General features: G+C 36.8%; 1 protein-coding gene across 2 annotated transcripts; it reads right to left on the bottom strand.

Annotated features, from left to right (window-relative positions):
- Positions 1-80: 80 nt before the first annotated feature.
- LOC115749439 (chloroplastic lipocalin) lies at positions 81-3,700 on the bottom strand. Of its 2 annotated transcripts, none has more exons than XM_048275000.1 (5): positions 3,432-3,700; positions 2,502-2,625; positions 1,881-2,120; positions 639-890; positions 81-492 (listed from the first exon to the last, which is right to left on the bottom strand). In XM_048275000.1, the coding sequence occupies exons 1-5, from the start codon at positions 3,491-3,493 to the stop codon at positions 214-216; spliced, it is 957 nt and encodes a 318-aa protein (XP_048130957.1). In that variant the 5' UTR covers positions 3,494-3,700; the 3' UTR covers positions 81-213. The 2 variants fall into 2 exon arrangements, with proteins under 2 accessions (XP_048130957.1, XP_030542155.1); XM_030686295.2 differs by having other exon boundaries at positions 639-929; positions 3,432-3,696.
- Between the last annotated feature and the right edge of the window lie 9,819 nt (positions 3,701-13,519).

Genomic DNA, 13,519 nt, shown 5'->3' with positions numbered 1-13,519 from the left:
ATAGGCATCCAGCTAAATTCAGTGCTTATGTTCATTTCAAGCCACGATGCTGTGGATGATAGTGTTGGAAGAGAAGAGTCCCACGGCAAATCTTTGCATTCGATTGGACGATGTATATGCCGGAATTGCTTCAAATATATCGAAATATCCCGGTGAGTATCATATGAACATGTTTCAGGAGGGAAATCCAAGCAGAGCGTATTAACGGCACGCCTACTTGAAATAGAGTTGGATAAGCTTCTTCAATGTGTCGAATATGCTGGTGAAAGGGTTGAGTTGGATAGGGGCTGTTAGCTCTAACTCTGGAAACTGGTTGGTCAAAGCTTGTTGCATCCCGGACATGGACATCATCGCAGCAAGCCGGCTATCTGACATGACCTCACAGTCTTGTGGTGTATCCTTGATCTTGTTCGGGTCATAACCGAACTTTGCTAAGTAAGTCTTGTACTTCTCGATGAATTCGGGTCCGGGGTTTGGCGTCCTGGAATAAATCTGTAGAATCACAAAAATCATGAGACATTCTCGCATCCCATTCTATGAAAAAATTCCAGCCATTACTCATTTGCTCTCCATGCAAAATTAGCTACCCTACATAAGAAAGTTATCTTTCCCTATCTCAACGAGAATGAGACAGTTACCTGGATGAAACCTTGGTCTTTCGCACCAGAGACAAGAGAGAAAGTGTTGTAATCAGTGGCTATGACGTCATATGGCTCCTTCGGGATGAATGGCAGTGTAGGAAAACGGAGATAACACTTCTCTTTGATCATTTCTTGCTTTTCCAAATCAGTTTGCTTTTGCTCCAATTCTTCATCCGGAATGCATTGGACCTTCCCCCTTATGCCGGTTATGTATCCATCTGGTCCACCGTGTACACAAAAGGTGTCGACCTGGATTGATGGTCCCTCCATGTCAAATGTATACACTCCCTGTAATGCGTCACAAAAACAAGTTGTAGAAGTCACCATTGTCATCGCAACAACAATTTAAAGAATACAAAAGAACCTTTCATATTCTTTCACAAAATAGTGGGTTGCTTCATGAGTCCATGTATGCAAGCTGGTGTTAATGCAGCAATTAAAAAAGTACCAGAACCCTTTTCGTTTTCATCAAGCACAACAAGAATGTAGACAGTTCTCAGTCTAAGTTGTTCAAATAGGAACGTGAATTCTTTTGGGTCCATCTGGTTCGATAAAAAGTTTTCAGTTTTCACAATTAGTGAAAATGAAAACGAAAATAATCTTCTGTTCTCAGTTTACTGCTTTCTTGAAAACATGTTCGGTTAAAGAGCTATAAAAAATTGTGATTTCTTTTCTCATATGGATCATTCTCATTAGAAGTTGACCTATTTTTCTGGGAGTATTCTTATTGTCAACATTGACCAATGGAATCGGATATAAAGTGAGAAAATCATAGGAGAAGGGAAGATTACCAAAAAACAGGTTTACTTATAATGGTATTGTAGTTCTCGAGTCTCCTCCTTCTTCAAGTAAGACATCGAGTGTTTGGGCAAAGATATATATAACCGATTCTATGGCCGTGCATTTTAGTTTTAGATAAGGAGTAGCTAATTTAATGGACGTATATCCTACTATGCAGACGAGGAGTAGATTTTGTGGATAAAGAATTCAAACATTGAAATTTTTCACTAATATTTATGAAAAAAGGAAAAATGAACACAAAAACTGAAAACATGATTACCAAACATGCATATCAATTGCGACACAACCAAACATGTCTTCACAATTCTATTGTTCACTTCACTGTCATAAGTTTTCGCGAACCAAGGACCCTTCTAAATTTCCTACAGCCAAACAGGCCCTTTATTCTTCGTTATATACAAAAATGCATGCACTGAACAAGGCTACTGTAGCACTTACTTGAGTGCAGTGGCAGTCTTCTTGGCCTTGTCCGGCAAATCCTCGTTTAAGAGATGCCACTTCAAACCATCTTCCTGAATATCTGAGAGGATCAAAATTATCAGCCGTCATACCTCGCATGACCATAAACTTCTGGCTTCCTTCTCCAGACCCCTTATCAAATGGCAATGTCATTGAAGTCTCTGTAGCGCTAGCAAGCTGGCATACAATGCGGCGATTCGAGAAATCATTTGCATAAACCTGCCTCGCAAACGCAAGCAGATATGAAACAGGATACATCCAATTGAAATTTTTTCTCGTCAAATGCAAATAGTGCAGTTCATTTCATAAGCGAATTATTCCAAATCGAAAAGGAGATATGACTTAGACAACTTTCCCCCTTAGCATGGGAGGAAATGAGGAAACCATTGGGGACTCATCTAACCCTCTGAAAATTGACTCCAAATTCTGATGTCTGAATAAAGAGCCCATAATTTGATCAGTTGATGACTCAATCCACTATGCGTGAACTTTGATGATGAACAGAAAAATTATTGCTGTTAGGCAATAGTTCATTGTCCCTGTCAAGCAACGGCAATATCTGACAGATTATTCACTTTTCAGCTACACTAAGTGGAACACCTGATTAGCGGGGAAGAGAAATATCAGCGAAGCAGCAATCCCAGTCATTATACTTCTGATCGCCGGTTTACTTGTAAAAGATTGGTCACTAGAGCATTTCAGGCTTTGTTTTCCCACCATCACCCTGCATGGGCAGGAGAATCGAGGATTATTCTAAACTCAACCAATCGAAGAGAGGAGACTGCATGTCAACATACAAAACAGGGTTGACTTCCTAAAAACCTTACTCAGGCTCCATTATGAACTCCAGGAGTTCCACAACTACAAAAGCTTATGTTAATCAACAACAGAAGCAAAAACTCAAGCATCAAAAATGACCATCGAAATGCTGGAAAACCAACCAACACATTGCCAATACCTTTGACTTCAGTGCCAAGGACTGTATACTTATGGCTACAAAGACAGATGAATTAGAGTAGATTATGTGCGTGGACATGTCAGTATATCTGGAAAAAGAACTATGTGGACAATATCTGGAGCCCCTAAAAGACATAGTTCATCGGATATACTAAGAAAAGAGTAGCCTATGAAATGGATAAATACCAGGTGGTGCGGGGGACTCTAACTGGGTGTGGATTGAGGCCGACTTGTTCAAATTTCCACTCACGATCCGATGCATTACTCTCAATACACCAATTTCGCACGCCAGCCTGAGTATACCTAGCATAACTCAACCAACAAATCATGCTCCATCATCAACCACATTCAAGTTTAACAAAGTTTCAGCGCCGCCTGCGAATGATGCCGCGTTGGAGAAGACAATACGTGCAAACAAACTCAGTAATTCCTCTGGCGCAAACTAAGAAGAGACCCAATTCACGGAACAATCGTTGCATTGGATAAAAGATCGCTAACAAGAAAACATGAACAAGCGCCAACAAAATGTACACGATTGAAAGAAGAAGATAGCATTTTGGAGAGTGTTGGGACCTGGGTATCGGCGGAGGAGCCCATAATTGAAGAAGAAATTGAGATGTCTGTACCTGCGCCATCCCTCCCTCTCTCTGTCTCTCTCTCTCTCTCAGCGAGCGTGAGCAGAGGCTGTATCAGTCCCTTCACAAGCCGTTAAGGCGCCTCTCAGACAGGGTCGTGGGAAATATCGGGAAGGAGACGGCGTCGTTTCCACACAAGCGGCCCGGGGCTGGTGAGAAGATGAGATGAGAGATGCGTTTGGCTCTTCCATATTTGTCTCTCCTAGCAAAGATTGGGTTTACTTGAATGTCATGCGATGAGATTGGAAGTGCGCATGATTATTATCATTATTATTATCATCTGATCCTATTCTATTCTATTTTACAAGTCACCATGTATGCTCTATATGTGCTCGGGTGATCTTATTCTATTCTATTTTACAAATCACCGAGTATGCTATGTGTGTACTTAGGTTGTGAAATCTGCTCTCGCCTCACGCGTCCTCATCTCCAACTCACTCCAAAGGTAGGGATTTTAACCACCCACCTCCTTCTTTTCAAGTGAGAAGAGTGACCATTAAAGCAAACTCCTAATGATTGTTGATGTGTTATAATAGCTGGCCTTTAGACAAAATGTATTGGTGTTATCCACGTTGACCATATTGACTGCAAAGGTAAGGAAATCGGGCAGACATTCCCCATCTCTTTGGTAATTTTCCGCCGTGGGCCTCATAAACCCTCTTCGGATCTCGAAGGCCTTGCATCAAAATGCACATCATGGATTCCGACTGGTTCCTCTATATTGAATTCCCAACGAATACTAGCCTCTTCCCTCAGATTAATTCCAGCATGTTTGTCGCATTGAACCTTGGAAAGTCATGATCCTGGGGTTGCCACCTCCACTTCACGTAGTCCTTATCTGGTCTTCCATGTCTTGATTCATGTGTTTGATCAACTCCCAATAGGCTAAAAAATCATTTAGAAAATATTTTCCACCTCTATCTGAACTTATAACTTTAATTTTCCTTTTTAATTGATTTTTCACTTCAGCTTTATACTTGTTAAATGCGGCAAACACTTCATCTTTTGATCTTAGGAGGTAAATATATAAATACCTATTGCAGTCATCCACAAATGTAATAAAACATATGTTACCACCACATGTTAACCAATAAATTCGAATTTCTCTTAAAACTAGGAAATGGGTTCTTTGTCAATTTGGACATACCACAAATTTCACATTTGCCAAATTCACCATTAAAGTTTATCAAGCCTAACTTTTTCATATTTTGTAAATAGCGAAAATTTAGATGCGATAATCTACTATGTCATAAATGAGGAGAATCAACAACGCAAGCAGAAGATACATTATTATTATTAATACTAGGTTGATACATGCCGTCATTGGCATTACCCTTTCCCACAAACAGCGCATTCTTCGACAGAATAACCTTGTCGAGCTCAAACAAACCCGAAACCCTTGTTTACAAAGCAAATCAACATAAACTAGTTTCTTCTAATATTGGGTACAAACAATGCATTAAGAATTGTAACCTTCTTTCCATAAGTAAAATCTAAATCATCGTTCCTTTGCTAGCCATCTTTGCAAGAGCATTATTTGCCATATTGACCTCTTGAACATCTAGGTCAACAGTCTCTTCAAAGTGCTTGAATATTGATTGATCCTTGCACACGTGAATTGCTGCACCAAAATCTACCCATCAACTAGACTCGACAGAGGTAGAATTGATTTCAGAAATTATGGCCACATATTCATTGATTTTTTCAAAAATATTTATATTTAAAAACATGGTTGAAACCATAGCCGCGTAATTTTCTTTAACCATATTAGCATCTACCTTCATGGTTGGTGTGTCCTTGTCCTTGTCGACCCTTTCAATGGCTTGGCTATCCTCCTTCAATGGCAGGCTCAGGATCCTCTCTCGGCATCAAATTAACATCCATAATGTAGGAAATCTTCAAGGCTGTGAGGAGGAACATCATCTTGTCTTTTCAGCTAGTTAAATTATTTACGTCAAATCAGTCCAATTTTACCAAATCTTAATTCATCACTTTGATTGATTCTGACTCCATTATTGAATGAATAATCCTTTAAAATTGTTGAAAAATATAGTAAACAAATGCGTACAAATGAAATTAGATTCTAAGACGTGATAAAAAAAATTAATGAATTATTTGTGCAAAAAAAATGAAGTAAATAGTACTATTCATCAAGTTTCAACATCATACACTCTACAACAAAATGGTTTGGCTGAAAGACGAATAGGTCCTTAGGAAATGATTAAATCTATGCTTTTGAAATTCAATTTTGATGGTTCTATCCAAGCTATTAAGGCTAAATTAGTGGTCAAGGTGTATAAACAAAAAGAATAAATAGATTATTTTGATGCATATGCTCCAGTATCACGTATATTATCTATTCGATTTTTTTTTCTTTAACATCTATTTATAATCTTTGTGTCATCACGTGGATGTGAAAACTGCTCTGTTAAATGGAGATTTAAATGAGAAAATTTACATGGAATAACTTGAGGGTTTTGTTCTTTTTGAAAATGAAAGGAAAGAATGTAAATTGGTTATATCTCTATATGGGCTTAAGTAAGCACCTATGTAGTGGCATCAAAAATATGATTCATTCATATTGTCCAACGATTTTAAATACAATAGTGCTGATAAGTGTATTTATTTTAAATTCACTAAAGGCTATAGTGTTTTAGTTTGCTTAAACGTTGACAATATGTTTATTTTTGGAACAAATATGATTGGAATTATCGAGACTAAAGTATCTAACTTCCGTGTTTAAATGAAAGATTTGAGTGATGCGAATCTTGTCTTGAGAATTAAAGTTAAATAATATTGTGGGGGTTACTCTTTAATTCAAAGTGGTTATGTTGGAAAGATGTTAAATAAATTTAAACATCTTGATTTTAAAGAAAGGAGTACTCCATTTGATATCAATATTAAGTTAAATTATAATACCGATAGAGCAGTAACATAACTTGGATATGGGAGTGTTATAGAGCCTTTAATATATGCGATGCATTGTACTAGATCTAATATTATTTTTTTCATGTGTAATATAAGTAGATGTACTAGTAATCCAAGTATAGAATATTATAATACTGTCATTAGAATTTTTGGTTATTTTAAATAGCCAGAAATTTAGGATTGTCTTATAATAATTATCCGGTTGCATTAGAAGGATACATCGAGGATAGTTGGATTACAAGTGTGGAAGATAAACATTTCACTTCTGGATGGAACTTCACTTTAGATGGATGTGTTGTATCTTTGGCAAGCAAGAACCAAACATGCATAACTCACTCAATAATAGAATATGAATTTATTGCTTTAACAACAACTAGGAAAAAGGCGAATTGAATAAAAAAATATTTTGTTGGGAGTCAAATTATGGCCTGGTCCTATGTCCCCTATTTATATTCAGTGTGACAATCAAGTTATTTTGGCAAGGGCTTATAGTAGCACTTAGAATAGTAAGTCTAAACATATCAATCTAAGACATGGATACGTGAGATAATTAATTTAGGATGTTACCGTAACAATTGTTGACGTGAGGTCAAGCAAGAATCTGGCTAATCCATTTACAAATACTTTACTATGAAATGTTGTCAATATGACCTAAAAAGAAAACCCTTTGACTAAAATCACGAGTAATGGTAACCCAACCAATAACTAGCACATATCCAGTTATTAGGTTTAATGGGTAAAATAAAGTTGTTGAAGGTGGTTGTTTGATATCGACACTAGTCTAAACATGAGAAGTCATTATTGTCTATTATGTTATTGGAGATTGAGTTATACTCTTCATGAAATATGATACAAATTATTAGGCATACTTTGCACTTTGCACGCTTGCGTAGTTGCGAATAAGTATTGGCACTAATAAACAATTGTTATTACGTTAAATTTTATTTTTTAAAACTATAATAATAAATTAACTGTTGAGTCATAAAGAAACAGTGCAACTATTCATGTAGGAGTTGCAATTATTTTTTTATTTTGGAATTTTTATTTTATGACGAATGGTTATGAAGGACTCTTACAACCTTTGAAAATGTGTGTCCAAAATTACAGCTATTCGGACATGAATAGGTGTGTCCGAAACTATTACTCGAACATAAAGAGGTGTGTCCAAACTCACAGTTATTCAGAGTTGTGTCTGAATTTATAGTTTTCGGAATGAAAAGTTGTGTACTTTTCGCTAATGTGTGTGTGTGGTGCTTGTCGAATCCACCAAATATAATTCCTACTCTCCAAATTGCAAATAAATTGTACTTAGGGTGAGCAGAGTCGAATCCACAGAGACCGACAAATTGTTAATTCTTTGAAGACCAAGTAGACAATAAAAGTGAAATTAAAAAGGGGGGTTTATGCAAAATATACTTAAATAAAATAAGCAAACAGAAATAAATAAATAAAAATCAGACTATGCAACATCTAGCAAAGGTAATCTCATTCAAGTTCGGAAGTTGATCATTGAGTCAAATGAATAATTTCAAACACTGCAATAGACTGGTTATGGTTGTTGAAACGCTTCTAACAACCTAATCTTTCCTTAATATTAGATTAACTGGACATGTGCCTATGGTTAATCCCTTATTAATGAATAATCCCGACACGCGCCAAGGATTCAATTCGCTAATAGCATGAAAAATGAGAAAAACCCAACCCTAGCCAATAAATCACACGCGTAACCTATTCAAGCTAGACCATATATTCTCATAATACAACCTGAAAATCTGGTTTTAATCAAGTTATATTATCTGCCACTATCATTAAAACACCTAACCAATTACGGGTTTGGGTATTTCAATTGGCAACTATCACCTTGTCAATTGCACAACGAGCTCTTATTGTAACAACTAACAAAGCAATGGTAAACAATAAAACAGAGAATATATAAATATTGCAGAAATTAAGAAGGAGAATTAAGTTTAGATCTCACAACTCGAATGAACTTGAACCTTGATAAACCTTTGCTAGATTAAAGAGGAGTTAGCCACGCATGGCAAAAGAAAAAAATAATATGCTTCTGAATTTTCCGGAGTAAAGTCTGTCTTCTCCTCTTGCGTTCAATCTCTTAAATAATAAAAAAGAAAGCCTAGAAAAAGAAATTCTATCCAACATGGAAAGAGAAAAAAAGTAGGCAAAAACTTCTCCCTAATATCCCTAATTAAGAGTTCTATTTAAGTGAAAAAATCCTCCGCAATCAAATCTGGAAAATATGGAAATAAATAGCCAAATCACGTCTCCAAATTCTGCACCAGCTTTGCATCCGCGCAACCTTAAGCCGTGGGCACGGCTCTTTGCACAAAATCTGGAAAATGGATCTTTTATACGCAGAATCCCAACCAACAGCTCAAAATCACATCAAAAGCGTCCAAAATCTTCATGATTGCATCATTCACCATTACCTAACCACAATGCATAAAAACAAATAAATTCCACTCTATTTATTCGAATATTTGTCCAAAATACCATCAAATATAATCAAAATATAAGTCAAATATACGCATCATCGGTGTGTATGTGTGTGTATTACAATTCTGTTCATTATGAATAACCTTTAACTTTCATATTTTCTTTTTTTTTCAAAGAGATACAACCTTCTTTTTCAATTGTTTCGTTTTGAAAATTCTTGAAAAAATATCAGAATTGTTATATGATATTCGTATTTCAAGACTCTGTGATTTTTACCGGTAACCATTAGCAACATTGTGAGGCAAACAAATTCCTTAAAGAGAGTATTCGCACGTCTCACAATCCGATTCCATTTGTATCCATTCGTTTATTATATTCCCAACATGCATCCGGGTCTGAAACTATTTTTCCTGATTAACCCGCCTCTTCTTGTTCTGATTAAACCTTTGGCGTCCACTTGTATAATAAACTATTAAATTTTTCGAGACACAACGTTCGACGTCCTTTTCGCATTCGAGTAATTATCGTAAATCAAGATAGAAAAATCTCGAAGGTGATTTCAAATTTCAAAGCGAGTTTTCAACTCGAGCCCAGAAAAGCTCTTTCAATCTCGTACTACCTTCGCTTTCTTGCGAATTTCAGATTGCAAAAAGCGAAAAGCGTTCAACTGATATGTTCCTTTTCTTTTCCGCCTATCTTTCTCACCTCACAATCCTTCCGTTCTAAACACAATATTACCGTGCTTGGGAATGATTTGCTAACGTACTTCACACTTCTCTGTTTCAAAAAATAAAACAAAAGTTTCAAGCATTAAAAAAAATAAAATAATAAGACTTATTCGGGCTCATTCGGTTATACTCTCAATCCAAACCTACCCAACTGATTTTTGTAGTTGGGCCAATTTGCAACAAGGTCGAATCATTTGGTACATATGGGCGTATCGATGCGGTTTCGATCGCATTCCGATAGCGGGTTAAACGAAATTTACGCGCTCATGATGTGTATGTGCATTGTCAAATAAGAGTGCGGCCTCAATCTAGTATGCAAAAGCTAGCCCAAGTCCAAGATCACATCATGTTTAAAAGAAACCTCAATATCTTCTCCAAATTCTTATCCTGCCCCTTGTTTTTAGATTCTCTCTTTTTTTTCGCTTGATTAGCTTGGAAATTAGCGCAGGAGACATAAAAGAGGGGACAAAGCCAAAAGGAAAGAGGGGAAGCAAGAAACAAGAGGAGAAGGATGAAAGTATGAACACCTTATGCGAGCTTATTCTTATCTTTCCCATAAAGCCTTGTGGGGTTCATATTCTCTCTAAATTATTCATCAAACAATCAATGTTTTTGTATATGTATGTATGTATGTATGTATGTCTCCTAGCTAAAACCAATCGAGTAAGCACATGAACTATAACAAAGGTTACTCCGAGTATACGAAACACACATAAGCAAGCAAGCGTGTTTCTTTCGAGGAATTTGACAATATTTTGCGGGAAATTATTTTCTAGAAAAAAATATTTTCTCCTTTTCAGATTAAAAAAATCATTTTCATAAAGTTAAGCAATGCATAGTTTATTTGGCCGTAAAGGGTTTTCTGTTGATTGATCATTTTTTCAATAAATTAAATGCGTAAAAATCCAGAAAACTAATTCACGGAATTTTTTTTTTCACTCTAATAAACGTACCCTTTAATATTTGCAGGGAAAATTCCAAATAAGAGCTTGAGGTGCCCTCATTTTCTCAAATAAGAGCTTGAAGTGGATATTATTTCAAAGAAGTGCTTGACTAAAGATATTTTCGTCATTTATATTTTTCAATTTTTTTCTTTTTTTTTCCTTTTTTTCTATCCATTTTGCCAGCTGCCGGTCTTAGGCGATGATTGACCATCGGCAAGGGTAGCCTTTTTCAGATTTGGCGACGACTCGCCTTGCCTAGGCGAGGCCATCCGACCCTCGTCGATGGCTAGCTATCGCCTAAGACCGGTCACTAACGAAAACGAAGGAAAAAATCAAAAAATATAAGTGATGAAAATGGCCTTATCACGCCCTTCTTCAAAATAATGAGTGCGATCTAGGTCTCTCTTTGAAATAAGGTCCAATTTAGGCCTTTATTTGAGAAAATACTAGCCTTTCAAATCTTTATTTAGAATTTTCTCATATATATTGATTTGTTTATTTGGGTGGAGCCCAAGTCATCCGCGGATTCGATTTAGACCATTTGTTAGATGAGCATATGATTGTTATCCTAATAGTCACACTCATCATGGCCCAACCTCTCTTGATCTTGTGAGACAATAACTTGCTTGATGGAGGCAATCTCTCCTCTCCGTCATCCCTTTCAAGGGTCTCTCCGTACTAGGATTTTCTCCCAAGTTGCAACTACTTTTGCGCGCGCGCGCGTTTGTATACGTTTGTCTCTGTGCTTATGCCCCAAAAAATGGTACATGAAAAATCAAATTTAGCAAAATTAAAGCTTCGTTCGGTACGTGAAAAAAAAGCGAATAGTTTGAAAGATATATATTTTAATAGAATGATTGCTTATATCGTTTGAAATAATTAGCCGATGAAAAACATTTCATAATTGACATAAATTCGTGTCCAAATATTTTCGTAGACGATGAATTTTTATTTATTTTTCGTTTGTTCGCTTTTGTAAGGGATACATATGATTGTTTTTTTAAAAAAATATTTTTTATAATCATTCAATTTTTTGCAGAAAAAAATGTCCTCTATTGATACGATTGATCTCAAGGACAGAGTAAAGAATGCAAATTGGTGTCCTTTTCAGCATGATTAAACGGATGAACGAGCGACTACACTTGGCTTGGGAGCTCGAATTGCAAAAGACCAAGAGGCACTCCTTCAACTTGAGTGTGTGAATTGGCCACCACCATGATTGAAATGGAAAGGCTTCTGGTTCGCTCTTGATGTGTCCGCACGTGGTTCGACATCAGAACCGGGTCGAGGATAATTCAACCAGAAGCAACCACACCTAATCATGTCATTTTCATTGCCTGATCAAGACCACTGATTGATGATTCTCCTAATGTTAGAACAATGGAAGTGTATGTTCAAATGATATGACCAGCTGATGGGATTGTACTGGATTCTCGAATCATTGCAGCTTGTTGCCAAAGGAATTTCATATAAGCTTATGTTATTCCTTACCCCATTTTTCCTATACACAACGAATTGTGGCATGAATATTTAAAAGAAGTTAGGTGTGGGTATAAATTTTAGGTCGTACGTTCTAATCTTGGACCGCCCTAGAGAAGCCTCTCCACCCAATTGATAAGAGGTTGGAAGCCACGACTTTTTTTTCTTCTCTCTTCTTTAATCGCGTAAATTGCTCTATGTTTTTAATTTCTTTATTAAGATGAAGGAATCGAGTATGGAGATGCTAATATCATGAGTTTCTATTGAACATTAAATCATGCGGGCCTGGTCAACATTCGAGTTCGATATGTCATCATGTTTGGCGCTAGTAACGTTGCTCTCGACAATTTTTATATGTGGTTGCAGGTGAAACCGAGGTGTTTGACCTAAATTTTCCTCTTTCCCTCTTAAGTGATTGATTAGTGTAATTTGATCCTCTAAGTTTTGGAAATCAAGAAATTAAAAATATATGTGGACCCAGAGGGAACATCGTGTCAGGCAGGCATGCAAATGGCTTCTCCCTTTAATTGTGAGGTATGAGATTAGCAGGCGCTGCTTTCGAGTTGGTGTGGGAACCTTCAGTGACATTTGGAAGTATATTGATTAAGAGTTTCTTGGGGACTATTTTAATCATGGACGGTGCATTTTGCCGAGGATAAAAGGGGCAAAGAGATTTTTAATCGAGGATAAGTTATTTACGGTTTGCCCCTCGGCATTTGGAGTTTGTTGTACTTGGTGATCTGTAATTCTTTTCAAACCCTAAATTTAATTGAATTGCTCTCACAACAATCACTTCGTTTCCATGTTGTATTTCTACTTTCGCTGAAAACCGGTTGGCGACTTTCTTCCGATTTTCTGATTAGTCCACGGAACTCAGCATTTGCTTCAAGAAATACTGTCGAAATCCGCATCAAGAATCCAAGATCGATGCGTAGCTTGATTAAGTGAGCCGGATGCTATGGACAGATCCTTTTTCTCTGAGTATAAGTGGTTCAAGCATCGAGCGAAGAAGTGGAATATGCTTGATACCTTCATGCATTCTCTCGAGACAATCTTCGAGAGTACGAAACGAAAATTTGTCGACGAGCTGCGTACGATCACATAACAAGAGATGCTATTCTTCGACTGGGAACATATGATGCGAATTTAAATAATTTTGTTAAACTTTAGTGGTTAACTACTAAAAATGTAATACAGGGTAGAGAGAGAGAGAGAGATCTGTATTTTTTAGAGTAGGTGGGAAGGAATTATAGTCTTCTTTTGAGCTTGATCTCAGAAGGAACTGTTGAGTCAGCCCTTATCCCTGCCATACCATGCTGAACATAAATGACACAGCAGCCCTAGCCTCTCAAGCAACCCATGCCATGAAACTAACAGTTGATTGAAAGGGAAGATTTAGTGCCAACTACCAGAGATGAACCTGATACTTTGATCATGTCTCTGGTTTTGTACTTTTCCGGTCTACTTTTCTTCTGGTAAAAGAAATGGGATTT

The sequence above is a fragment of the Rhodamnia argentea genome, chromosome 2 (assembly GCF_020921035.1).
Source record: "Rhodamnia argentea isolate NSW1041297 chromosome 2, ASM2092103v1, whole genome shotgun sequence".
Lineage (NCBI taxonomy): Eukaryota > Viridiplantae > Streptophyta > Magnoliopsida > Myrtales > Myrtaceae > Rhodamnia > Rhodamnia argentea.
Note: the sequence above shows the minus strand (reverse complement) of the source record. Positions and strands in the feature narration are given on the sequence as shown.